The 27,533-nt window shown below is 45.8% G+C and overlaps 1 protein-coding gene across 3 annotated transcripts in view; it reads right to left on the bottom strand.

Moving 5' to 3' along the window:
* The window catches only part of stx2b (syntaxin 2b), an 87,043-nt gene that overhangs the window by 10,415 nt on the left and 49,095 nt on the right, over positions 1–27,533 (bottom strand). For all 3 annotated transcript variants that reach the window (XM_063074052.1, XM_063074053.1, XM_063074054.1), the window contains 4 exons: positions 20,122–20,195; positions 17,267–17,375; positions 7,169–7,242; positions 2,695–2,832 (listed from right to left, as the gene is read on the bottom strand). In XM_063074052.1, the coding sequence (XP_062930122.1) occupies positions 2,695–2,832; positions 7,169–7,242; positions 17,267–17,375; positions 20,122–20,195 (395 nt within the window). The remainder of the gene's footprint in view (positions 1–2,694; positions 2,833–7,168; positions 7,243–17,266; positions 17,376–20,121; positions 20,196–27,533) is intronic.

The following is a 27,533-nucleotide window of genomic DNA, read 5'->3' as shown; positions in this document are numbered from 1 at the left end:
TGAAGTCTAAGGTGTCTCACAGACAGCTGGTGAGGGGTGAAGTCTATGGTGTCTCAGAGACAGCTGGTGAGGGGTGAAGTCTAAGGTGTCTCACAGACAGCTGGTGAGGGGTGAAGTCTAAGGTGTCTCACAGACAGCTGGTGAGGGGTGAAGTCTATGGTGTTTCACAGACAGCTGGTGAGGGGTGAAGTCGAAGGTGTCTCAGACAGCTGGTGAGGAGTGAAGACTAAGGTGTCTCACAGTCAGCTGGTGAGGGGTGAAGTCTAAGGTGTCTCACAGACAGCTGGCATGGGGTGAATTCTAAGGTGTCTCAAAGACAGCTGGTGAGGGGTGAAGTCTATGGTGTCTCAGAGATAGCTGGTGAAGGGTGAAGTCTAAGGTGCCTCAGACAGCTGGTGAGGGGTGAAGTCTAAGGTGTCTCAGAGACAGCTGGTGAGGGGTGAAGTCTAAGGTGTCTCACAGACAGCTGGTGAGGGGTGAAGTCTAAGGTGTCTCAGAGACAGCTGGTGAGGAGTGAAATCTAAGGTGTCTCAGAGACAGCTGGTGAGGGGTGAAGTCTAAGGTGTCTCAGACCCAGCTGGTGAGGGGTGAAGTCTAAGGTGTCTCAGAGACAGCTGGTGAGGGGTGAAGTCTAAGGTGTCTCAGAGACAGCTGGTGAGGGGTGAAGTCTCAGGTGTCTCAGAGACAGCTGGTGAGGGGTGAAGTCTAAGGTGTCTCAGAGACAGCTGGTGAGGGGTGAAGTCTAAGGTGTCTCACAGACAGCTGGTGAGGGGTGAAGTCTATGGTGTCTCACAGTTAGCTGGTGAGGGGTGAAGTCTAAGGTGTCTCACAGACAGCTGGCATGGGGTGAATTCTAAGGTGTTTCAAAGACAGCTGGTGAGGGGTGAAGTCTAAGGTGTCTCACAGACAGCTGGTGAGGGGTGAAGTCTAAGGTGTCTCAGAGACAGCTGGTGAGGAGTGAAATCTAAGGTGTCTCACAGACAGCTGGTGAGGGGTGAAGTCGAAGGTGTCTCAGTCAGCTGGTGAGGGGTGAAGTCTAAGGTGTCTCACAGACAGCTGGCATGGGGTGAATTCTAAGGTGTCTCAAAGACAGCTGGTGAGGGGTGAAGTCTATGGTGTTTCAGAGACAGCTGGTGAGGGGTGAAGTCTAAGGTGCCTCAGACAGCTGGTGAGGGGTGAAGTCTAAGGTGTCTCACAGACAGCTGGTGAGGGGTGAAGTCTAAGGTGTCTCACAGACAGCTGGTGAGGGGTGAAGTCTAAGGTGTCTCAGAGACAGCTGGTGAGGAGTGAAATCTAAGGTGTCTCAGAGACAGCTGGTGAGGGGTGAAGTCTAAGGTGTCTCAGACAGCTGGTGAGGGGTGAAGTCTAAGGTGTCTCAGAGACAGCTGGTGAGGGGTGAAGTCATAGGTGTCTCAGAGACAGCTGGTGAGGGGTGAAGTCTAAGGTGTGTCAGAGACAGCTGGTGAGGGGTGAAGTCTAAGGTGTCTCAGAGATAGCTGGTGAGGGGTGAAGTCTAAGGTGTCTCAGAGACAGCTGGTGAGGAGTGAAATCTAAGGTGTCTCAGAGACAGCTGGTGAGGGGTGAAGTCTAAGGTGTCTCAGACAGCTGGTGAGGGGTGAAGTCTAAGGTGTCTCAGAGACAGCTGGTGAGGGGTGAAGTCATAGGTGTCTCAGAGACAGCTGGTGAGGGGTGAAGTCTAAGGTGTGTCAGAGACAGCTGGTGAGGGGTGAAGTCTAAGGTGTCTCAGAGATAGCTGGTGAGGGGTGAAGTCTAAGGTGTCTCACAGACAGCTGGTGAGGGGTAAAGTCTAAGGTGTCTCAGAGACAGCTGGTGAGGGGTGAACTTGAGTTTCTCAGAAGCTTGCACAGATTTGGCATGTCACCAAAAACTCTGAAAAACTTCTGAAGATGGACACAATGGAGAATATCCTAACTGTTTGGATTATGGCTTGGTATGGAAACACCAGCATCCAGGAATGGAAGAGTCTGCAAGAATAGTGGATTCAGCCCAGTCCATCACAGGCAAAGCCCTCCCCACCACTGAGCACATTTACATGGGGTGCTGCCACAGGAAAGCAGCATCCTTCATCAGGGCCCCCATCCAGGTCACGCTGTCTTCTCGCTACTACCATCGGGCACGCCACCAGGATCAGGAACAGTTATTACCCCTTAACCCTCAGACTCCTGAGCCAGCGTGGATAACTTCACTCACCACAACTCTGAACGGAGCCTAGGGTCCCATACCACCAGGTTCAGGAACAGTTATTACCCCTTAACCCCCAGGCTCTTGAGCCGGCGTGGATAACTTCACTCACCACAACTCTGAACTGATCCCACAACCTACAGACTCACTTTCAAGTTCTCTTAACAACTGATGTTCTCAATAGTTTTTACTTGGTCAGTTTGCCTTCTTTTGCACATCAGTTGTTTGCCTGTCTTTATAGATTTCAATAAAATTCAACTGTACATCTTTATTTTCCTGTGAATACCTGTAAGAAAATGAACCTCAAGGTAGTATATGGTAACATATACACACTTTGATAATAAATTCTGACTTTCAGACACTCCCCCCCTCTTAAATTGACTGATTCATTTGAGCACTGCTCCTCGATATGTGCTGACAACAGGCTTAAGCACGCTAACAACTGCATAATTAACACTGGGATTGACCACTTCATTCTGAAAAATACTCCACCTGTTGCTCGACTAACATCGCCATGTCCACGAACATATCGTGCAGCTCCCGTATACTTGCTTCCAGCTTCATGATGTCCTTGTGCCGTGACTCAATCTCGTTCAGTGCCTGCCGGGTGATCTGAGTGTCTGATATAATCTGTGAAGATACAAATGAAGAAGATGACTTTGCTCTGTTCGCCGCAGAAGACAGAACTCTTGGTGGCCACCCATTTAAATTCGACTTCCCATTCTGACATGTCAGTCCATGGCCTCCTCTACTACCATGATGAGACCAAACTCAGGTTGGAGAAGCAACACGTCATATTTTGTCTGGGTACCTCCAACCTGATGGCATGAACATTGATTTCTCTAACTTCTGGTAATTTCTCCCCTCCTCCCTCCTCCTCTTTTTTTCATTCCCCATCCTCTCATCCCTTCTCTTTTCACCTACCTATCACCCCCCTCTGGTTCCCTCTCTTTCTTCCCTTTCACCCACAGTCCACTGTCCTCTTCTATCAGATTCCCTCTTCAGCCCTTTACCTCTTCTACCTGTTACCCCCACACCCCAGCTTCTCAATTCAAACTCCCTCCCTCACCGACCTCTCTCTCACATCCACCTATCTTCCCCCTGACCTGTTCTCACCTACCACCTTCGAACCTGTATCACTTCCCTCTGGTTCCCTTCCTCTTTCTCCCATGGCCCACTCTCCTCTCTTATTAGACTCATTCTTCCCCAACCCTTTACCTTTTCCACCAACACCTCCCAGCTCTTTACTTCATTCCCCTCCCCGACCCACCTTCCCCTTGATCCAGTCTCGTCTTCCACCTGCCAGCTGGTACTCCTCCCCCACCACCTTATTCTGGCCTTTCCAGCCCTGATGAAAGGCCTCATTTCATAGGCGTTGCCTGACCTGCCGAGTTCCTCCAGCATTTTGTGTGTGCTGCTCTGGATTTCCAGTACCTGCAGAGCAGAATCTCTTGTGTTAATGAACTCTGCACCATTCAGGAATTCTAACTCCTTCCTTCCCCCAGCTATTCCAGGGCGGAGTTGGCTTTTCCATTGTTCCAGGGAGGACAGTGCAGGACCCAATTCGAGTTCACCCACAGGCGGATCAGAGCTCTGCCCTGTCGTGGGAGGTGGAAGCTCACAGTGTAAATGACACTGGTTCAGCCCCAGATGTTGTGTAGACTGGCACCATACTGCAGTGGCTGGCTAGGCTGAATGTGTTTTAGACCATAAAACATAGGAGCAGAATTATTGGCCCATCGAGTCTGCTCCACCATTCCATCATGGCTGATATATTCTCCCCATAACTTTTGATGCCCCGACTAATCAAGAACCTATCAACCTCCGCTTTAAGTATACCCAATGACTTGACCTCCACAGCCTTCTGTGGCAATGAATTCCACAGATTCACCACCTCTGGCTGAAGAAATCCCTCTTCATCTTTGTTCTGAATGACGTCCCTCTATTCTGAGGTGGGTCCTCTGGTCCTAGACTCACCCACTATAGGAAATATCTTAAGTCTTCTCTATCCCGGCCTTTCAATGATATCCCTCCCTCATTCTTCTAATCTCAAGTACAGGCCCAGAGCCATCAAGCGCTCCTCATACATTAACCCTTTCATTCCCTGGATCATTCTTGTAAATCTCCTCTAGACTCACTCTAATGCCAGCACATCCATTCTTAGATATGGGGCTCAAATCTGCTCACAATACTCCAGATGTAGTCTGACTATTGCCTTATAGAGCCTCAGCTTTTTCTTTGGAATAACGAGGCTTAACAGAGATGAATAAAATTATGAAAGCATTGACAAAATAACTGTCTGCAGCTTCCAGTATAATTTAATTACAGTCAGCAGTGGAAAGGGTGAGCAGTTTTAAGCTCCTGGGCATCAACGTCACTGAGGATTTATCCTGAGCCCAACACATTGATGTAATCACAAAGGCCACAAGCCAGCAGCTCTTCTTCATTAGATATTTGAGGAACATAGCATTTCACCAAAGACTCCAGCAAATTTCCACAAAGGTATGGTGGAGAGCACTCTGACCAGTTGCATCACCATCTGGTATGGAGGCTGCACAAGATCACAAGAGGTTGCAGAGGGCTGTAGACAGCCAGCTCCGTCACATACAAACCTTCCCCACCATCACGGACATCCTCAAGAAGGCATCCATCACCAAGGACCCTCACCATCCAGGACATGCCTTCTTCCTGTTACTAACACTGGTGAGGGGTACAGGAAGTTTGAAGACCCACACTCAACAATACAGGATCAGTTTATGGGTGATCCGATAGTACAGCATTAGCATAATGTTGTTACAGCACCAACAATGGGTCAATTCCCACTGCTGTCTGTAAGGAGTTTGTACATTTTCCTTGCAACTGTGTGGGTTTCCTCTGCATGCTCTGGTTTCCTCCCACAGTCCAAAGACGTATGGGTTAGTAGCTTATTTGGTCACATGGGTATAATTGGGCAGCACTGGAATGGCCTGTTACCACACTGTATCTCTGAATAAAATACACTTTTTTCCCTCCACCATCAGATTTCTGAACTATCCATCAACACCATCTCATTGTTTCTTTTGTCTCACTCTATTATTTTGTAATTTATTTAGTTATTTGGAGATAACGATTAACCCAAATAAATGTGAGGTGTTACACCTTAGTAGGGCAAATGTAAGCAGACAGTACACTGTTTAAAATCGTTAACAGTGTTGCTGAGCAGAGATCTTGTAATTCAAGTTCATTGCTCCTTAAAGTGGCTGCACAGCTCATAAGGTGGTTACGAAGGCTTATGGAATGCTTGCTTTTATTAGTTGAGGCACTGAGTTCAAAAGTCAACCTTATAAAATTCTGGTTAGGCCACATCAGGAGTATTGCATACAGATCTAGTCACCCCATTATAGGAAGAATGTTGAGGTTTTGGTGAGGGCGCAGAAGAGATTTACCAGCATGCTGCCTGGTATCACAATATGCTATCACAAGAGGCTGGACAAATTTGGGTTGTTTTCTCTGGAGTGGTGGAGGCTGAGGGGAGATGTGATAGAGGTTTACAAGATTATGAGAGGCAGAGATAGAGTGGACAGAGAGAATCTGTTTCCAGGGTTGAAATGTCCAATACCAGAGGGTGTGCATTGACGGTGAGAGGGGGTAGATTCAAGGGGATGTGAGGGGTAAGTTTTTTTTTAAACTCAGAGTGTGGGATACCTGGAATGCACTGCCTGGTGTGGTGGTAGAGGCAAATACCTTACAGACTCTTAGATTGGTATATGAATGTAAGGAAGATGGAGCACAGGCTTCTCACCCTCAAGCCTGTGGCCGGGGTGGGGGGGGGGTCGCTGAACCCCACTTCAGACAGGATGTGGAAGCCCAGATTCATTACCTTCTCCAAAAGATCATTTGGTCCTGCAGGTTGTTGGGTTAATTGGCCATTAACTTCTCCAGTGTTGGTAGTATCAGAGGCAGATAGACCATAAGACATAGGACCAGAATTAGTCCATTTGTCCCAATGAGTCTGCTTCACCATTCTATCATAGCTGACTTATTTTCCCTCCCAATTCCATCCTCCTGCCTTCTCCCTGTAACCTTTGACACCCTGACTAATCAAGAACCTATCAACCTCCACCTTAAATATAGACAATGACTTGAACTCCACATTTCCGAGAGGACCACAACCTTGTCGGTAGGTTTGGAGGCTTGTGTGCCTCAATGACCCGGAGAGCTATGCTGGCTGGAGTCAGGGCTTAATGCTTTGGCTCCTGGTAGGGTCACCCATGCCAAACAGGTCCGACTAAGAGGGTCCACTGGTCCTCCAGGTTCGCAGGTTCAGCTCAGGGCTAACAACCATGACTGGTCAAACAGAATAGTTACAGAAACAGCGATGAAGAATCCTTCTATATCTGAGTGCAACAGTACTCCTGAGTCTCCACCTGGGACTTGCATGACTGACAGTAGTGAAAACTGAGAGGAAGCTACTGACATGATGAAGGAAACCCTGAACGGAGCCAGAGATGCAGAACTCTATATGCCAGTGGTGTAACGGGCAGCAAGTAAGTTGGCATCCACAGATGTCCGTGTCAATAAATTATCAGATTCACTGCCTTCTGGCTAAAGAAATATCTCATCTCTGTCCTAAAGGGACATACTTCTGTTCTGATGCTGTGGCATCTGGTCCTAATCTGGGTGGAATATAGTGGGATTGGTTCAGGGCCAGTAGTCGATGGTTAGCACTGCTTTGATGGGTTGAATGGCCTGTATTCATGTTGTATCCATGACTACCTTGGGAGCTTTTGTCAGAAGGATGTTGCGAATTCTCAGGGTGGGGTCTGAACACAAAAACCTTCGGTTTAGAGGTGAGGGTACCCAGCAGGGGCAGGAGGAGAGAACAGGAGACAGGAGCTCCACAGTAAGGTTCTGGATCACAACACTGGGTCACGTTGTTAAATTGTGCTCTCTACAAAACATAGGGGCAATGGAGGTGTCTGCGTACATCGGATGTGAAAATAGACGGGTTACCGCTCTCCAGCATCTCTTCCAGCTCATCGTTTGTGGTTGTCCTCCCAGCTGTTGAAGAAAAGCAGAAAACAGTTCATTGACTGTTGACCCTTGTTGAACAATTCTCCCTCCCTGAAACACCAGGTGATTGAGAGTAAATCAATATACTTCAGCAGGGAACAACAAATCAGTCACCCCATACCCCCAACCTGTCCTCATCCAGTATCTTCCTATGGCTGCCCAACAAGCTTTGGAAATAATGACGGTCCCACCCATAGATTCGTTCCTTCAGTTTGTTATAGGTGGAGGTAGTAATGGACATAAGCTCCCACTACTATTAAATGCTCTCAATACTGTGCATCTCAAACAATCTCCTGGCCTGCATGTGTGGCTTAGCTACTAAGCCCAACGGAACATTTCTACTGACAAGAGGAGGGGCAAAGGCAGGTTACCGGTGCCTTAAAACCAGTCACTTCAGGCAGATGGGGCTTGTCAACCGTGGTTGGCAGCTCATTTAGAAGGAAAACTCTGATCTCAAACCTCCACTACCTTGTGACTACACCCACTCATGGGGAAGGTGCTGTGAGTAAACCCTGAGGGAAGCATTCAGAACTAGACCTTAAGGCATTCCACGTTGGGTTCAGTGCTGACTGGCAACTCCATGTCTCTGCCATTCCTTTGGAATTATCAGCTGCATGGAGAGGGGAAGCTAGCTACACGGGCAACAGCTTGCTCTCCATATTATACTGCCCTGGCTTGCGTAGCAAACGTAGACGACGACGATGCAACAACCATGGTTGACCCTGACCAATGGAGGGCCCCATGGATAGATTCACTACTGGCTTGTAGCACAATTTCCCAACAATCACATCCGTCAGCACCCAGCACTAAACCCAGGGGGCAAGGAGCAAAATGTAACTGCTCAGGGAACTCAGCGTCTGAGGAACTGGACATGTTTGGGTCAACACCCTGCATCAGGATTTCACGCAGGAGACAATGGCCTTCATAAATCAATGTACTGAGTACAGGAGTTGGGATGTCTTGTTGAAGTTGGATAAGACGTTGGTGAAGCCTAACTTGGAGTATTGAGTGCAGTTTTGGTCATCTACTGACAGGAAAGATTTAAGTAAGATTGAAAGAGTACAGAGACATTTTATTTATTTATCAACTGGTGCAGTGCGAAGTAGATCTTTACAGGCCTTCAAGCCATGCCGCTCCTGCAACCCACAATTTAATCCTAACCTAACCGAGGGACAACGACCAATTAACCTATCCGGTACGTTTTTGGACTGTGGGAGGAAAAGGGAGCACCCAGGGAAAGCTCGTGTTCCACGGGGAGGATGTACAGAGACTCCTTACAGAACGGTGACAGAATTGAACACCGAACTTTGGAATACGCTGAGCTAGAATAATGAAATGCTAACCGCTACGATACCGTGACATCCAATGATGTTGCCAGGACCCGAGGGCCTGAGTTTAGGGAAAGATTGAATAGGTTAGGACTTTATTCACTGAAACACAGGAAAATGAAGGGAGATTTAATAGTGGTATACAAAATTATGAAAGGTATAGACGGGGTAAATGCAAGCAGGCTTTTTCCACTGAGGTTGCGTGAGACTAGAATTGGAGGTCATGAGTTAAGGTAAGAGTGAAATGTTTAAGAAGAACTTCTTCACTGAAAGGGCAGGGCGAGTATGGAACGAGCTGCTAATGCCTGGCAGCTGCAGGTTAGATTACAACACTGAAGAGAAGTTTGGATAGGTAGATGAATGGGAGGGGTATGGTTCTGGTGCAGGTCAATGAGACTAAGCACATAATGGATCAGCATGGACTAGAGGAGTGGAAGGGCCTGCTTCTGAGCTGCAGTTTTCTGTGACTCTGTGTCTGAAGAAGCATGCTCAGACTAGCTTAAAGTGACTTCCTCCATTTCCTTTTGAGAAACGAGTTACAAAGAAGCTGACAGTATCTTTAAAAATCAAGGTCACAGCCCAAATCACTAGAATGTCAACAAGCAGAACATGTAGAAATATTAGAAGGATACAGTGATCTGATCTTTATTCTAGCTTTGTCCCGATGTGTCCCATGCAAATCTGCCCCTACGAGCAACATTGAGCAGGAACTCAGCAGGTCTGGCAGCAACCATGGGGAGAAATGGACAGTCAACATTTCAGGCTGAGAGCCTTCATCAGGACTCTCCCTTCATGGAATAAATGAAAGAAGAGGGGAGGGGAGGGGAGGGGAGGGGAGGGGAGAGAGAGAAAGATTGTTTTGCCTTTGTTCTCGTTACTGCCGCTGTCCTGCTGAGTACAGTGGACATACTATGTTAGTGCTAGAATGTGTGGCAACACTTGCGGGCTGCCCCCAGCACATTAGAACATAAAGCATAGGACCAGGCCCTTCAGCCCACAACGTTATGCTGAAGCAATTAAATTAATAATCAAATGGCTAACTAATCTCTTCTGCCTACAAAAGGTCCATTTCTCTCCATTCTTAAAAGTCCCTAATCTATCTGCCTCTACCACCAGCCAGGCATCCACCACTTACTGTGTAAAAAAACTTCCCCCTCACATCTCCTTTGAAATGATCCCCTCTCACCTTCAATGCATGCCTTCAAGTATTAGACATTTCAACCCTGGGAAATAGATTCTATCTATGTCTGCCTCTCATAATCCTGTAAACCTCTGTCAGATCTCCCCTCAGCCTCCTGCGCTCCAGAAAAAACAACCTAAGTTTATCCAACCTCTCGCTATAGCACATGCCCACTAATCCAGGCAGAACACTGATAAACCTCTCCTGCACCCTCTCCAAAGCCTCGACATCCTTCCTATAGCGAGGTGACCAGAAATGTATGCAACTCTAGACCATAAGATATAGGAGCAGAATTGGGCCATTTCGCCCATTGAGTCTGCTCCACATTTCATCATGGCTGATCCATTCTCCCTCTCAGCCTCAATCTCCTGCCTTCTCCCCATATCCCTTCAAATCCTGACCAATCAAGAATCTATCAACCTCTGCCTTAAAGACTTAGCCTCTGCAGCCACCTGCGACAACAAATGACACAGATTCACCACTCTCTGGCTAAAGAAATTCCTCCTCATCTCCATTCTAAAAGACCCTCTATTCTGAGTCTGTGGTCTTAGACTCCCCCACCACAGGAAACATCTTCTCCACATCCACTCAAGGCCTTTTAACATTTGATAGGTTTCAATTAGGTCACCCCTCATTCTTCTGAATTCCAGTGAGTACGAGCCAAGAGCCATTAAACGCTCCACGTTTCAAGCTGTTTAATCCTGGAATCATTTTCATGAACCTCCTTTGAACCCTCTCCAGTGTCAGCACATCCTTTCGAAGATAAGGGGCCCAAAACCGCTCACAATACTCCAAGTGAGGCCTCACCAGTGCTTTATAAAGTCTCAGTGTTACATCCTTGCAGGCCCTCATCATTGAGTGGATGCCTCTGGCAGCTCAAAGGACGATTATATCGGAGAAGTTCCAGCTGTTTGAGCAACAAAATGTGCTGGAGGAACACAGCGGCTCGAGCAGTGTTGTTGTGAGGAAAGGAATTGTTGATGTTTTGGGTCAAAAGCCCGCATCCAGAAGCTGCTCTGAAGTAGTTAATATGTCATTCTGAAATCCTTTGGCAGACGGCAGTGAAGAATATAAAAATTGAGCTTTCACATTGAAGGCTAACAGTTATTGAAGTAATTCTGACTCATTGTTATGTGTTCGTGATCTCGGCCTTGTGGAATGCGCGGTCAGAATTTCCAAACACCCCGGCCCCGAATTCTAAATGCTTTATCTTGTCTGTTCCTGTCCCCTGGGATGTTATAGTAAAGCTAATAGAAACAGTTAGGAGTTTTAGATTAAATGTACTGTGGACTCCAGTTAACTGGGCCATTGGTCAATCGGGGCAACACACATCAAAGTTGCTGGTGAACGCAGCAGGCCAGGCAGCATCTCTAGGAAGAGGTACAGTCGATCAGGCCAGTCACTTATTTGGGACAATTCTTAAAGAACAAAAACTAGAATGGGCAAAGAAATGGCAGATGGAATACAGTGTTGGAAGTGCAGGTCACGCACTTTGGTAGAAGAAATAATACCATATACTATTTTCTAAATGGAGAGAAAATTCAAAAAATGGTGGCACAAAGTGACTTGGGAATCTTTGTGCAGGATTCCTTAAAGGTTAATTTTCAGGTTGAGTCAGTGGCAAGGAAGCCAAATGCAATCAATGTTAGCATTCATTTCAAGAGGACTAGAATACAAAAGAAAGGACGCAATATTGAGACTTTATAAAGCACTGGTGAGGCCTCACTTGGAGTATATTGAGCAAATGTGGGCCTCTTATCTTAGAAAGGGTGTGTTGAAGCTAGACAGGGTTCAAAGGAGATTCACAAAATGATTCTAGGATTGAACAGCTTGTCATATGAGAAGCACCTGGTAGTTTTCAAAGGTCCATTTATTATCAAAGTATACAACTTGAAATTCTCCTTTTCCTGGTAGCCATGAAACCCAGAAAGAAAAGCAGCACAATCATCAACCGACAAAATCCCCCTGCCCGCACAAAAAAACAAACAACGCCAAAACAGGCACATCAACACCCAAATCCCCTACCCACACAAAAAAAACAAGAAAGATAGAGTGAAAAACACAGAATATAAAAAAAACTATTCAACTGGGAAAAAGTCTACAGGCCATTCCAAACACAGGAAACCTGGGCAACACTCTCTGGGCACAGTGGCAGACCTCTCCCTCTCCGTAGCAGAGCGATCAAAAGACAGGCAGCCAGCGTTCACTCTCCACACTCGCCTAGTTGCTTCAATCTCCATCACTGCTTTAATCAGCGGACAACAGAAGTTTAAATCAGCGAAACGCAGTTGAACAATGGCTTGCACCCATCCCGTAAGCTTCTTGCCACAAAGTTCACGCGCACTGCCTCCATCTTCTGGAATCCTTACAGGGACTAGATGTTTCAATTGTCCTCGTCACTTTAATCAGTGAACAATGGAAGCATTAATCAGTGAAATGGAGTCAAACATCAGCTTGCAGCCTGCCTGCTATGAGGTTTGCTCACGCTGTCTCTACCTCCCGGAAGTCTCTCGGAGACTGCAGAGCACTGGAACACCTAAATGATCTCCAAACAGCAAATCACAGGCTCCAACAGCTCCAGAATCACATCCAAGTCAAAAAACAAACGTAAAAGACATAAAAGAATTGAAATATATGGCTTCATGATCTATCCAGAAGATGTCAACTGAAGGAACATTGTACCCTGGTGCCATCTTGACTGGGAGTTCTAGTTTTGGGCTTCTATTCACTGGAATTCAGAAGAATGAGGGGCAACCTCATTGAAATTATCAAGTGGTGAAAGGCCTCAATTAGAGTGGATGTGGAGAGGTGGTTTCCTATGGTGGGAGAGTCTAAGACCAGAGGGCACAGCTTCAGAATAAAGGGGTGTTCTTTTAAAACGGAGATGAGGAGGAATTTCTTTAGCCAGAGTGGTGAATCTGTAGAGTTCATTGCCACAGGTGGCTGTGGAGGCCAAGTGTTTAGGTATACTTGGGGCAGAGGTTGATAGATTCTTGATTAGTCAGTGCATGAACGGATACGGGGAGAAGGTAGGAGATTGGGACTGAGACGAAAAATGGATCAGGCACAATGAAATGGCAGAGCAGACTTAATGGGCCAAATGGCCTAATGCTGTTCTGACATCTTATAGTCTAATTGAAAGAATAGCCGGGATCCATTTTGTTTAATTGGGACAGAAGACTGCTGCCAAACAGTTTCTAACTGGCATCAGTCACATGTACTTGGGGTTGTTAGACACTACACCTTCCTTAGAGTGAGCAGTTTTTAAATAGCGTCAGTCGCGTGTGTTTGTGTTCAACAAGCAGTGAGTTTTGTCACTGATTGTTGGTGAGAAATAAGCATCAAGACAGTTTGGAACTGATTTGCTCACTGAAGTTTCAAGCATTCAGGCTTGGAGATGCCAGAAACAGCCAAGAGTGAAAATGAAACGATTTCACTACTTAGGAACTTTGAAGAATTTGAATCATCTTGAATGTTACAACCACAATGAAGATTTGGAGGATACAATTGTTGAAAGCACTGCATGAAGGCAGTCTATTTTCTGCATGAGGTGTCTTTAGTGATTTTGTCTATTTACAGTCTATCAAATGAAGATGCCAGCATTAACTGAATGAATTCCTCTGTCGATAACTATTAGGAACTAATTCAGTTTTATAGGACTGTAGTAATATTGATAGCGTTCTCATTTGTTCTCCATTTTACTTGAATACAAAATTTGTTACTTAGTTAAACTGTAGTTTGTCTTTTTAAAAATACTTTTTTTATCCATTTCCATGAAACTTTGACTAACTAGGGCAGGTGCTTGTACTCCTTACCACTCCCCTCACCTCACCTCCTCATTCTGGCTTCTTCCCCCCTCCTTTCCTGTCCTGATGAAGGGTCTCAGCCCGAAATATCAACTCTTTATTCCTCTCCATATATGCTGCCAGACCTGATAAGTTCCTCTTCATTTTGTGTGTATAACACACATGGGCCAAGAGCTGACCAATAAACACAGAGACGAGACTGTAGTATGTTAATCCAAAACCCCCTTTGAAATGACACTACCCTCTGCCAGCCCACGGCTCTCATGGGAACATTCCAGCTTTGCCAGTCCATTCAGCCCATCGTCCTTTGGCACTACAGTAGTGCAGCCATTAGCGAGATGCAGTTACAGCTCAGGATGGATTCTGGAGTTCAATTTCCATGTCCTCCCTGTGGAATGCATGGGTCTTCTCTGGGTGCTCCGGTTTCAGACATACCAGTTGGTAGATTATTTGACCATCGTAAATTATTCAGTGATTTAGCTAGGGTTAAATCAGTGGGGTGCTGGACAGCACGGTTCGAAGGGACTGAAGTGCTTGTTCTGCACTGTATCCCCAAATAAAATTAAATTCATTTCAGTGCAATTTCCTACGTTAGAATCCTTTTACATGGTAATGCTATCTCTGAATTTGTGTTGTTAATGGAGTGTGTGGGGTGTCCAGGAAAGGGTAACACCTCTGGTGAAGGGATTTGTTGTGTCCATTCTGGGGCAGATCACTCACCTTTGGAACCCACCGGACACTCAGCTCTCACCTGTGGCTCCAAGTAGCCATTTGCATTTGACAGTAGCCACAACCTGGTACACCACTTCAACTGGGGGCTAAAGCAGGTAAGGGTAATGAACCGGGTCAGGTTACAGATCTCTCAGTGGGTGAGCATCTGGGGGACAGTGACCACCGCTCCCTGGCCTTTATAATTATCATGGAAAAGGATAGAATCAAAGAGGACAGGAAAATTTTTAATTGGGAAAAGGCAAATTATGAGGCTGTAAGGCTAGAACTTGCGGGTGTGAATTGGGATGATGTTTTTGCAGGGAAATATACTACGGACATGTGGTCGATGTTTAGAGATCTCTTGAGGGATGTAAGGGATAAATTTGTCCCGGTGAGGAAGATAAAGAATGGTAGGGTGAAGGAACCATGGGTGACAAGTGAGGTGGAAAATCTAGTCAGGTGGAAGAAGGCAGCATACATGAGGTTTAGGAAGCAAGGATCAGATGGGTCTATTGAGGAATATAGGGAAGCAAGAAAGGAGCTTAAGAAGGCAAACAACAGGAATTCTGCAGATGCTGGAAATTCAAGCAACACACATAAAAGTTGCTGGTGAACGCAGCAGGCCAGGCAGCATCTCTAGGAAGAGGTGCAGTCGACGTTTCAGGCCGAGACCCTTCGTCAGGACTAACTGAAGGAAGAGTGAATAAAGGATTTGAAAGTTGGAGGGGGAGGGGGAGATCCAAAATGATAGGAGAAGACAGGAGGGGGAGGGATGGAGCCAAGAGCTGGACAGGTGATAGGCAAAAGGGATACGAGAGGATTACGGGACAGGAGGTCCGGGAAGAAAGACAAGGGGTGGGGGGGGAGGCTGTAGAATGATGTGAGTATAAATGTGCAAAGTCCAGCTCTCTCCAGCCTCCTCAGAAAGTAGAGGCATTGGTGAGTTTTCCTGATTGCGTAGAATGTCTTCTGGGACCACGAGAGGACATGCAATTAAGGTGAGGTGGTAGGGGGGTGGAATTCAAAGGAGATGAGTGGGGCAAATTTATTTTTTTTTACACATAGAGAGTGGTGGGTGCCTGGAAGGTGTTGCCTGGGCTGGTGGTGGAGGCAGATGTGATGGAGGCACTTAGATCGACACATCTAACGAAAAGGAGGGATACGGGCATTGCGCATGCAGAAGGATAAGTTTAGTTGGGTATTTAATTACTAATTTTGACTAGCTACTATGAGGTGAAGCAGCGTTTTTGTTCTGAATGCAAGACCCTGTAGGACATTGGTCATGTAGAATACTGCGAGTTGGATTCACTGGTTCACGGCAAACCCACGGCGGGGGGAACTATGAGGCTTTGGCTATTGTGCGGACCAGGACCTCATCCTCATGGCTGCCTGTGGCGGCCGCCAGGGAAGTGAATGGTGGAGCAGGCTATGTTTCACTGGATTCCAGGCTGGGCTGGAGACTGGCTCCTCTCATCGGTGCTGATCTCCAGTGTTCACTCGGTGGGAGACAAGCTGGACAGCCTTCATCTGAGGCAGTACTTGAGCGAGATGAGGAACTGCTGCAGGCCTGTTCTGTAGAAACGTAGCTCTAGGACAACATCCCATGCACCTTCCGACTCTCAGGGACGGGCTAGATTATTATATTTTATATATTTTTGTGACTGTACATTTTTCTGTTTTCATAATTATATGTGCTGTGTGCTGCTGGTAACGTTTTGCACCATGGCCCCAGAGGAATGCTATTTTGTTTGGCCACATTCATGTATATGGTTGAATTCTTACAGAGAATGACCAGTTGCCTGAAATACACCGCCTGGGCTGGTGGTGGAGGCAAATATGATAGAGATTTTCAAGAGGCTTACAGAGGACATGAATATGCGGAGAATGGAAAGGTATGGACAATGCCAGGTGTGAGGGATTAGTTTAGATGGACATTTGATTGCTAATTTAATCAGTCTGGCACTGTACTGTGGGCTGAAGCAGTTCCTGTGCTTCACTTTTCTATGAATTCTGACATTAGCTTTTCTCTTTTTTAAACATTAAATTCCGCTGACATTTTTAAGAGGGGACTCAGAAGTCATGCTTGCTGTGAAGACAGTTTATTTATTTAGAAATACAATGCAAAACAGGCCGTCCAAACCAATGAGCTGCACCACTTAGAAACTCAACTATTAACACTAGACTAATACAATCATAGAGTCATAGAAACAGTACAATGCAGAAACAGGCCCTTCAGCCCACCTAGACCATGCCAAACCATTTAAACTGCCTACTCCTATTAACCTGCACTGGGATCATAGTTCTCCACACCGTGACCATTCATGTGCCTATCCAAACCTCTCTTAAGCATTGAAATCGAGCTCACATCCACCACTTGTGCTGGCAGCTCATTCCACACTCTCACCACTCTCTGAGTGAAAGAGTTTCCCCTCATGGTCCCCTTAAACTTTTCACCCCTAACCCATGACCTCTGGTTGTTGTCCCATCCAACCTCAGTGGAAAGAGCCTGCTATACCCTTCATAATTTTGTATACCTCTATCAAATCTCTCCTCAATCTTCTACGTTCCAAGGAATACAGTCCTAACCTAGTCAATCTTTCCTCCTAACTCAGGCCTTCCAGACTCAGCAACGTCCTTGTAAATTTCCTCTTTACTCTTTCAGCCTTATTTACAACTTTCCTGTAAGTCAGTAACCAAACCTGCACACAATACTCCAAATTAGGCCTCACCAATGCTTCAACATGACATCCCATCTCCTGTACTCAGTGCTTAGGTTTATGAAGGCCAGTGTGCACAGGACAATTTACAATGACCAATTAACCTACTAACCAGTATGTTTTTGGACTGCGGGAAGAAACCCATTCAATCACGGGGAGAACATACGAACTCCCTACAGAATTGAACACTGAGCTCCAAAACGTCTCGAGCTGTAATAGCGTTGGGCTACCATGGTGAATCAGTGAAACAGCTCATTTAGATTCACTCACTGATTTCCAGCTGACGCTGAATCCTTCCTTTGCTGCGGTCTCTGAAATATATCTGGATCTCATTGTACTCTGTCATGACGTTGGCAAACTTTCGGGACAGCGTTGAGTGCTGAAAATAAAGACAGGTGTTTAAACAGGACAGTCACATCAACCACTGACATAGAACATAGAACAGTATAGCACAGGAACAGGCCATTCGGCCCACAATGTTGTGCTGAACCAGCTAACAAGCAAATCAAAAACACCCAGACAGTAATCCCTCCTACCTATACCATGTCCATATCCCTCCATCTTCCTTACGCCCATGTGCTGATCCAAATGTCTCTTAAAAGCCTCTAATAATGTATTTGTCTCTACCACCACACCAGGCAGTGCATTCCAGACATCCACCAGAGTTAAAAAAAAAACGTATCCTTCACATCCCCTTTGAACCGACCCCCTCTCCCCTTCAATGCATGCCCTCTGGTATTAGACATTTCAACCCTGGGAAACAGGTACTCCCTGTCCACTCTATCTATGGCTTTCATAACCTTATAAACCTCTATCAGATCTCCCCTCAGTCTCCGACGCTCCAGAGAAAACAACCCAAGTTTATCCAGCCTCTTGTGATAGCAGCATCCTGGTAAACCTCCTGCACCCTCTCCAAAGCCTCAAACGTCCTTCCCACAGTGGGGAAACCAGAACTGTATGCAAAGATAGTTCACAACAGAAGCATTTCCCCCAGCAGTTTCTATTACAGATCATTCCCCCAAGCTCTATATACCAATGTTAAACATAAGAGATTCTGCAGATGCTGGAAATCCAGAGAAACACACACAAAACGCTGGAGGAGCTCAGCAGGCCAGGCAGCATCTATGGAAAAGAGTACAGTCAACATTTTGGGCCGATACCCTTCAGCAGGACTGGAGGAAAAAGATGAGGAGTAGATTTACAGAGTGGCCGTGGGGGAAGGGTGAAGTAAAGAGTTGGGAAATTGGTGAAAGAGATACAGGGCTGGAGAAGGGGGAATCTGATAGGAGAGGACAGATAGGAGAGGAAAGAGAAAAGGGGAGGAGCATCAAAGGGAGGTGATGGTCAGGCAAAGAAATAAGGTGAGGGAGGGAAAAAGGGAAATGGGGGACAGCGAAGAGGGGCGGGTGACGGCGATGGGGGGCAGGTGACAGTGAAGGGGGATGGGGAATAGTGAAGACAGGGAGCATTACCGCAAGTTCAAGAAATTGATCTTCATGCCATCAGGTTGGAGGCTACCCAGATGGAATATAAGGCATTGTTCCTCCAACCTGATTGCAGCCTCATCATGACAGCAGGGGCCAAGGATTGATATATCAGAATGGGAATGGGAACTGCAATTAAAATGGATGGTCACTGGGAAATCCCACATTCTTTTGGCAGGTGGAGGGTAGGTGCTCAGCAAGGCAGTCTTCCAATCTACATTGGGTCTTACTGATATACAGAGGCCACACCGGAAGCACTGGACAAAGCATGACTGGAACAGACTCACAGGTGAAGTGTTGCCTCACCTGGAAGGACTGTTTGCAGCCCTGAAAAGTAGTGAGGGAGGAGGTGTGGAGGCAGGTGTAGCACTTGTTCCACTTGCAAGAGTAAGAGCCAGGAGGGAGATCAGTGGGGAGGGACAAATGGACAAGGGAGCACCTCTTTTCCATTGATGTTGCCTGACCTGCTGAGCCCCTCCAGCATTTTGTGTGTGTGGCTCAGATTTCCAGCATCTGCAGAATTTCTCTTGTAGATGATAGGTGAAGACAGGTGGGTGGGAGAGAGGGGATGAAGTAAGAAGCTGGAAGGAGATAGATGGGAAAGGCAAAGGGCTGGAGAAGAAGGAATCTGATAGAAGAGGAGAGTGGACCATGGGAGAAAGGGAAGGAGGAGGGGGAACCCGGGGGAGGCGATAAGACAGATGAGAAGAGGCAAGAGGCCAGAATGGGAAATTGAAGCACAGTAACGCTTCCCCCTGCAACCACCCCCCTCAACCATGGACACAGAACGACAGCTCCTTTAGAGCATACAGGTGTAAGACTTCTGCACATGGTCACATCAGCACGTCACCGGATGCAAGCAGGACTGTGGCCAATATCTAAGCCTAGGACCAGAGAGCACAGCCTCTGAATGCAGGGACATCCTTTTAGAACAGAGATGAGGAAGAATTTCTTTAGACAGAGGATGATGAATCTGTGGAAGTCAAGTGATTGAGTATATTTAAAGCAGAGGTTTATAAGTTCTTGACCAGTCAGGGTGTCAGCCATGATGTAATGACAGTGCAGACTCGATGGACTGAATGGCCTAATTCTGCTCCTATGTCTTATGGTCTGTATACACCCCTCCTCTGTCTTTGAGAGTGGAGTGTAAAGACTATAAGACACAGGTGCATCCTCTGCTCTGCCATTCCATCATGGCTGATTTATTATCCCTCTCAACCTCACCCTTCTGGTTCTCCCTGTAACCTGTGACGCCCTGACTAATCAAGAACCTATCAACCTCCACTTTAAATATATCCTATGTCTTGGCCTCCACAGCCATCTGTAGCAATGAATTCACCACTCTCTGATTAAAGAAATTCACCCTCACCTCTGTTGTAAAGTTGTGTGCCTGTATTCTGAGGCTGTGCCCTCTGGTCAAAACTGTCACTGTTCACATTTGAACACAGAACATTACAGCACAGTGCTGGCCTTCCGCGCACGATGCTGTGCTGACCTTTCAACCTGCTCTGAAATCAATCTAATCCTTCCCTCCCACGTGGTTCTACAGTTTTCTTTCATCCATGTGCCCATCTAAGAGGGTCTTAAATGTCCCTGATGTATCTACCTCCAACTACCAACTCTGGTAATATGTTCCTGTACCTGGGTTTTCCGTATCCTTAAATCGACTGAGCCTTGGCTCTCTTCATCTTCATCTTTAATGCTCTGCTCTATATCTAGGATAGAAAATGACATACAAGAATCACAGGCATTAACGATAGAGGGAGGTCTAATCAATACCCCATCTGTACAGGCAGACATATCACAACTTGATAAAGATTAAAGAATAGCTTTATTTGAATGAAAAAGCCTATAAAAAGAAGTGGATGCAGACCAGTCCATAATGGGCAAAGCCCTCTGCACCATTGAGCACATCTACATGGAGCACTGTTGCAGGAAAGCAGCATCCAACATCAGGGACCCCCACCACCCAGGTCATGCTCTCTTCTCACTGCTGCCGTCAGGAAGAATGTACAGGATCTCAGGACCCCAGGACCCATACCACCAGGTTCAGGAATAATTATTACCCCTCAACCATCAGTCTCCTGAACCAGAAGGGATATCTTCACATGCCCCATCAATGAACTGTTCCTATAGCAATGGACTCACTTTCAAGGACTCTTCTTCTTCTTCTTGATATTTATTGCTTTTCTATTATAACTATTTTTTGTTTCTTTGTATTTATCTATAAGAAAATGAATCTCAGGGCTGTAAAGGTGACATAAATAAATATACTTTTAAATTCAAACATGTATGTCAAAAAACTGAAACATACAATGAAACACGTTTACTTCAGTGACCACAGTCCAAGAAAGTGCTGGGGGCAGCCCACAAGTGTCACCATGTTTCCACCGTCAACATAGCACTCCCACAACACAGCAACCCTAACCTTTACGTCTTTGGAATGTGGGAGGAAACCCACCTGGTCATGACGAGGGCGTACTAATTCCTTACAGACAATAGCAGGAAGTGAATCCCAATAGTTTGCATGCCTGAATGACCTGGTGAGCTATGTTGGCTGGAGTCAGGGCTCTTGGTAGGATCACCCATGCCAAACAGGTCAATGAGTGGTCCACCAGTCCTCCTGGTTCAAGGGTTCAGCTCAGGGCTAATAACCCTGGCTGGTAAAACAAAATTGTAAAAGAAACAGCATAGAAACATAGAAAACAGATGAAGGAGTAGGCCATTCGGCCCTTCGAGCCTGCACCGCCATTCAATATGATCATGGGTGATTATCCAACTCAGAACCCTGTACCAGCCTTCCCTCCATACCCCCCGATCCCTTTGGCCACAAGGGCCATATCTAACTCCCTCTTAAATATAGCCAATGAGCTGGCCTCAACTGTTTCCTGTGGCAGAGAATTCCACAGATTCACCACTCTCTGTGTGAAGAAGTTTTTCCTCATCTCGGTCCTAAAAGGCTTTCCCTTTATCCTCAAACTGTGACCCCTCGTTCTGGACTTCCCCAACATTGGGAACAATCTTCCTGCATCTAGCCTGTCCAATCCTTTTAGGATTTTATACGTTTCAAAAAGATCCCCCCTCAATCTTCTAAATTCCAACGAATATAAGCCTAGTCGATCCAGTCTTTCATCATATGAAAGTCCTGCCATCCCAGGAATCAATCTGGTGAACCTTCTTTGTACTCCCTCAATGGCAAGGATGTCTTTCCTCAGACTAGGGGACCAAAACTGCACACAATACTCCAGGTGTGGTCTCACCAAGGCCTTGTACAACTGCAGTAGTACCTCCCTGCTCCTGTACTCGAATCCTCTTGCTATGAATGCCAGCATACCATTCGCCTTTTTCACCACCTGCTGTACCTGCATGCCCACTTTCAATGACTGGTGTATAATGACACCCAGGTCTCGTCGCACCTCCCTTTTTCCTAATCGGCCACCATTCAAATAATAATCTGTTTTCCTGCTTTTGCTACCAAAGTGGATAACCTCACATTTATCCACATTAAATTGCATCTGCCGTGAATTTGCCCACTCACCCAACCTATCCAAGTCACCCTGCATCCTTTTAGCATCCTCCTCACAGCTAACACTGCCGCCCAGCTTCGTGTCATCCGCAAACTTGGAGATGCTGCTTTTAATTCCCTCATCTAAGTCATTAATATATATTGTAAACAACTGGGGTCCCAGCACTGAGCCTTGCGGTACCCCACTAGTCACTGCCTGCCATTCTGAAAAGGTCCCGTTTATTCCCACTCTTTGCTTCCTGTCTGCCAACCAATTCTTTATCCACATCAATACCTTACCCCCCCCAATACCGTGTGCTTTAAGTTTGCACGCTAATGTTCTGTGTGGGACCTTGTCAAAAGCCTTTTGAAAATCCAAATATACCACATCCACTGGTTCTCCCCTATCCACTCTACTAGTTACATCCTCAAAAAATTCTGAGATTCATCAGACATGATTTTCCTTTCACAAATCCATGCTGACTTTGTCCGATGATTTCACCGCTTTTCAAATGTGCTGTTATCACATCTTTGATAACTGACTCTAGCATTTTCCCCATCAGGCTAACCGGTCTTTAATTCCCCGGTTTCTCTCTCCCTCCTTTTTTAAAAAGTGAGGTTACATTAGCCACTCTCCAATCCTCAGGAACTAGTCCAGAATCTAAAGACTTTTGAAAAATTATCACTAATGCATCCACTATTTCTTGGGCTACTTCCTTAAGCACTCTGGGATGCAGACCATCTGGCCCTGGGGATTTATCTGCCTTCAATCCCTTCAATTTACCTAACACCACTTTCCTACTAACATGTATTTCGCTCAGTTCCTCCATCTCACTGGACCCTCTGTCCCCTACTATTTCCGGAAGATTATTTATGTCCTCCTTAGTGAAGACAGAACCAAAGTAGTTATTCAATTGGTCTGCCATGTCCTTGCTCCCCATAATCAATTCACCTGTTTCTGTCTGTAGGGGACCTACATTTGTCTTAACCAATCTTTTTCTTTTCACCTATCTATAAAAGCTTTTACAGTCAGTTTTAATGTTCCCTGCCAGTTTCCTCTCAGAATCTTTTTTCCCTTTCCTAATTAAGCCCTTTGTCCTCCTCTGCTGGACTCTGAATTTCTCCCAGTCCTCAGGTGAGCCACGTTTTCTGGCTAATTTGTATGCTTCTTCTTTGGAATTGATACTATCCCTAATTTCCCTTGTCAGCCACGGGTGCACTACCTTCCCTGATTTATTCTTTTGCCAAACTGGGATGAACAATTGTTGGTAGTTCATCCATGCGATCTTTAAATGCTTGCCATTGCATATCCACCGTCAATCCTTTAAGTGTGATTTGCCAGTCTATCTTAGCTAATTCACATCTCATACCTTCAAAGTTATCCTTCTTTAAGTTCAGAACCTTTGTTTCTGAATTAACTATGTCACTCTCCATCTTAATTAAGAATTCCACCATATTATGGTCACTCTTACCCACCGGGCCTCTCACGACAAGATTGCTAATTAACCCTTCCTCATTGCTCAATACCCAGTCTAGAATAGCCTGCTCTCTAGTTGGTTCCTCGACATGTTGGTTCAAAAAACCATCCCGCATACATTCCAAGAAATCCTCTTCCTCAGCACCCTTACCAATTTGGTTCACCCAATCTATATGTAGATTGAAGTCCCCATTATAACTGCTGTTCCTTTATTGCACGCATTTCTAATTTCCTGTTTAATACCATCCCCAACCTCACAACTACTGTTAGGTGGCCTGTACACAACTCCCACCAGCGTTTTCTGCCCCTTAGTGTTATGCAGTTCTACCCATATCGATTCCACATCCTCCCAGCTAATGTCCTTCCTTTCTATTGCGTTAATCTCCTCTCTAACCAGCAATGCTACCCCACCTCCTTTTCTTTCATGTCTATCCCTCCTGAATATTGAATATCCCTGAATGTTGAGCTCCCATCCTTGAATCCTCCTACATCTGACTGCGATGGTATTCCTCAGTCTCCACCTGGGATTTGCATGACTGAGAATAGAGAAAGAAACTAGTGACACAATGAAGGAAGCCCTGAACACTACCAGAGATGGAGAACTTTCATTACTGCCCGAAATGCCAACTGCATAACAGGTAGAAAGTAAGCTGGCATTGTAAAGCGTAATGTTAACACTACCATAGCAGCTTGATAGGACAAAGGAGGCAGAACATGGCAGATTTAAGGCAAGTGTACAGTAGATTGGAAACTTGGACAAGAATCAAACCTCAAACAATGATGGAATAACTTAGGTCAACAGGCTCAGGGAGCTCAGTAGCCACGCTGTGATAGCTCCATCCTGCTGAATACAAGAACCCAAGGAATGGAATCCAATCTGAGGAGCTCATCAACACTTTACACACATCTATACTCACATCATTCTACAGATGTGTAGTGGAGAGCATCCAAACAAGCTGCACCACTGCATCGCACTGTGGCGGACAGGAAGGCTCTTCAACGGGAAGTCAAAGCTGCCTAACACATCACTGGCACCAGCCTATCCGACATTAAGGATATATATAGAGAAAGATGCCAGGAGAAGGGTCAGTGACATCATTAGGGATCCCATCCACCCTGCTCATGAACTGTTTGTCCCACTACCAACAGGGAGGAGGCTACATTCCATCCACACCAGGACCACCAGACTCAAAACCAGTTACTTTCCCCAAGCAGCAGTAAGGCTGATCAGCACCTCCGTCCACTAACTTAACCCACCTCTCCACCACCACCCCCAACCGCCACTACTTTATCATCTGTCTCTAAGGTGACTCTACCTTATGTACAGACATCCGTGTTGAGTGTCACTTTATGGACATACAATCAATCTACAGTGCCTATAAAAAGTATTCCCCCCCCCCCCCGGAAGTTATCATATTTTATTGTTTTACAACATTGAATCACAGTGGATTTAATTTGACTTTTCTGACACTGATCAACCGAAAAAAACTCTTTCGTGTCAAAGTGAAAACTCATCTCTTCAAATTGATCTACGTTACAAATATAAAACACAAAATAATTGATTGCATAAGTATTCACCACCCAAATCATCACTAGTACAGCCAATAGGTTTTAGGAGTTAAACAGAAACATAGAAAACCTACAGCACAATACAGGCCCTTTGGCCAACAAAGCTATGCCGAGCATGTACCCAGGACAGCTTCAATGAGTGAGGCCTCAAAAAGTGATGCCATCATTTAAGACCCCCATCAACCCATTGTTCTCATTGCTACCATCAGGAAGAAGGCATAGACGCCTGAAGACAAATACTCAACGATTCAGGAACAGCTTCTTCCACTCTTATCTGATTTCTGAATGGACATTGAACCCACGAACACTACCTCACTCCTTATTTTTGTTTTTAAACTACTGATTTAACTATTTTATATGTATCTATATTTACTGTAATTCAGTTGTTTTTTTTCCAATTATTATGTATTGCATTGTACTGCTGTCACAAAGAAACCATCAGGTCCACCATCAGGGGCACAAATCCATTCCCCCCTCTACATTTCCTGCTGTCCCTGGAGCTCATTCTCTCACACATTCTTCCCAATTCCCCACTGGCATTACCCTCCTTTGGGGTAAATTCCTCACCGCATCTGGGATGGGCCTAGTGGCTAGCACAACATTATTACAGCTTGGGGCACTCTGGAGTTCGGAGTTCAATTCCTGCATTGCCCGTAAGGAGTCTCTGCACGTCCCACAGTCCAAAGACATACTGGGTAGGTTATTATAAATTATTCTGTGATTAGGTTAGGGTTAAATCGGTGGGTTGCTGGGTCATTGGGGGATGCTGGGGTGGTTATATGGAAGGGATACAAGGGCCCACACCACACTGCATCACTAAATAATTAAATGTGGGACGCCAGCAAAGCATTTGGGGTGGGGGAGCACAAACTCGTGTGTGTTGTATCTGAATCATTACTTTTCTAGTATTTCCCTTGAAGTTTAACCTTCCAATGCTTGCTTACATGTTTTTATATCATCACCTATATATGTGTAATTGCTTTTGGAGGCCCTCTGCTAGTCGAAGTTGACCATGGATGCATCTTCCTAGTTGTACATGTAGTTGACATACAAGCCAGGAAGTACAATATGGAAAGCAAGTTGTTGCCCATGTAGCAGGCTCCCCCCTCCACTAATCTGATAATCCAAAGGAGTGGCAGAGACCAGAAACTTTGTAGGAGTTACCAGTCAGCATTTGAACTCAAAGTAGGACTGCCTTAGGGACTCCAGCTCTGGATTTTTCCCTCGGGGTTGAATTCCAAAGCCTTCCCCATGAGTAGGTAGGGCTGCAAGGCAGCAGAGGTTTGAGATCAGTTTTCCTTCTCCTAGATGAGCTGCCAACAGCTGATGAGCTCCATCTCCTGGAGCAACTGGCTTTAAAGTGTCAGTAACCCGCCTTTGCACCTTCTCCTGTCGGTAGAAACTGTTCCGCCAAGCCTAGTAGCTAAACCACACATGTAATTGCTCAGTAAGATGTATAGCAATTGTAGAATAGTGTATTTTCCAGAAGCTATCATTTTTCTGCAGCAGGGGACACACTGAGAGTGAGGTTTGATCAATCTAAGTGCCAGGCCGATTTGGAATGGGCCAAAACATTGTGGCAGGTTCCAGGCCCAGAACATATCAATGCAACAGGGCCCAGGTCCTAGTCCGAGGAACAGCCTGATGTTTGGACGATTTAATCACCAGGTCAGATGGATTGAAAGGGCAGGGTGCTGGGCTGATTCTGCTTGCTGCTCCGTTAAGTTTACTCAGCTCTGCGCTGAATTGAGGCCAAGGCTGTGGCCTGCTTCAGGTTCATTTCTATAGACTTACTTTTATTCTGGATGCTATTTGCTTACTTTTACTGTTTGCCCAACTTGTTTCATTTTTTTCCTCTTTGCATATTGAGTGTTTGTCTGTCTTTTTCTTTATGAGTACTTTTGGGTTTCTTTGTATTGTGGCTGCCCGTAAGGAGACGAACCTCAAGGTTGTATAGTGTATACATAGTTTGATAATAAATGTACTTTGAACTTGAATCTGGCTATTTCATAGTTAATTGTTATCACTGGAATGTTATCTCTAGTCTCTGTAAAACAACCACAACTAGTCTTTTTCTTTGTTTGTTTTCTTTCCTTCATTTTTCATTCTTTGCTCTTGTAACATTCCACAAAGCAACTGTGACCACCAAGTTTTATGCCTTATTCTTGACTTCCGAAGAGTGTCCAGATTACCACCACTGGATCTGTCAAGAAGAAACAATTCCGAGCAAGGTTGGAGGTGACATTGGATACACGTCAACCCTGGCAGGGGTCGCAGGACATTACTTCCTACAAAGTGAAACCCAATAGCACGAATGGCAGTGATGCTTCACTACCAGACAAGCTCAACATCTTCTATGCCTGCTTTGAAAGGGAGAATATAGCCATAACTGTGAAGATCCCTGCCTCACCCAGTGATCCTGTGATCTCCATCTCTGAGGCCAATGTCAAGATGTCTTTCAGAAGGGTGAACCCTCGAAAGGCGGGAAGCTCCAATGGAATA

Source organism: Mobula hypostoma, chromosome 21 (genome assembly GCF_963921235.1).
Source record: "Mobula hypostoma chromosome 21, sMobHyp1.1, whole genome shotgun sequence".
In the NCBI taxonomy this organism is placed as follows: domain Eukaryota; kingdom Metazoa; phylum Chordata; class Chondrichthyes; order Myliobatiformes; family Myliobatidae; genus Mobula; species Mobula hypostoma.
The sequence above is the reverse complement of the archived record's forward strand: the minus strand, read 5'-3'. Positions and strand labels throughout refer to the sequence as shown.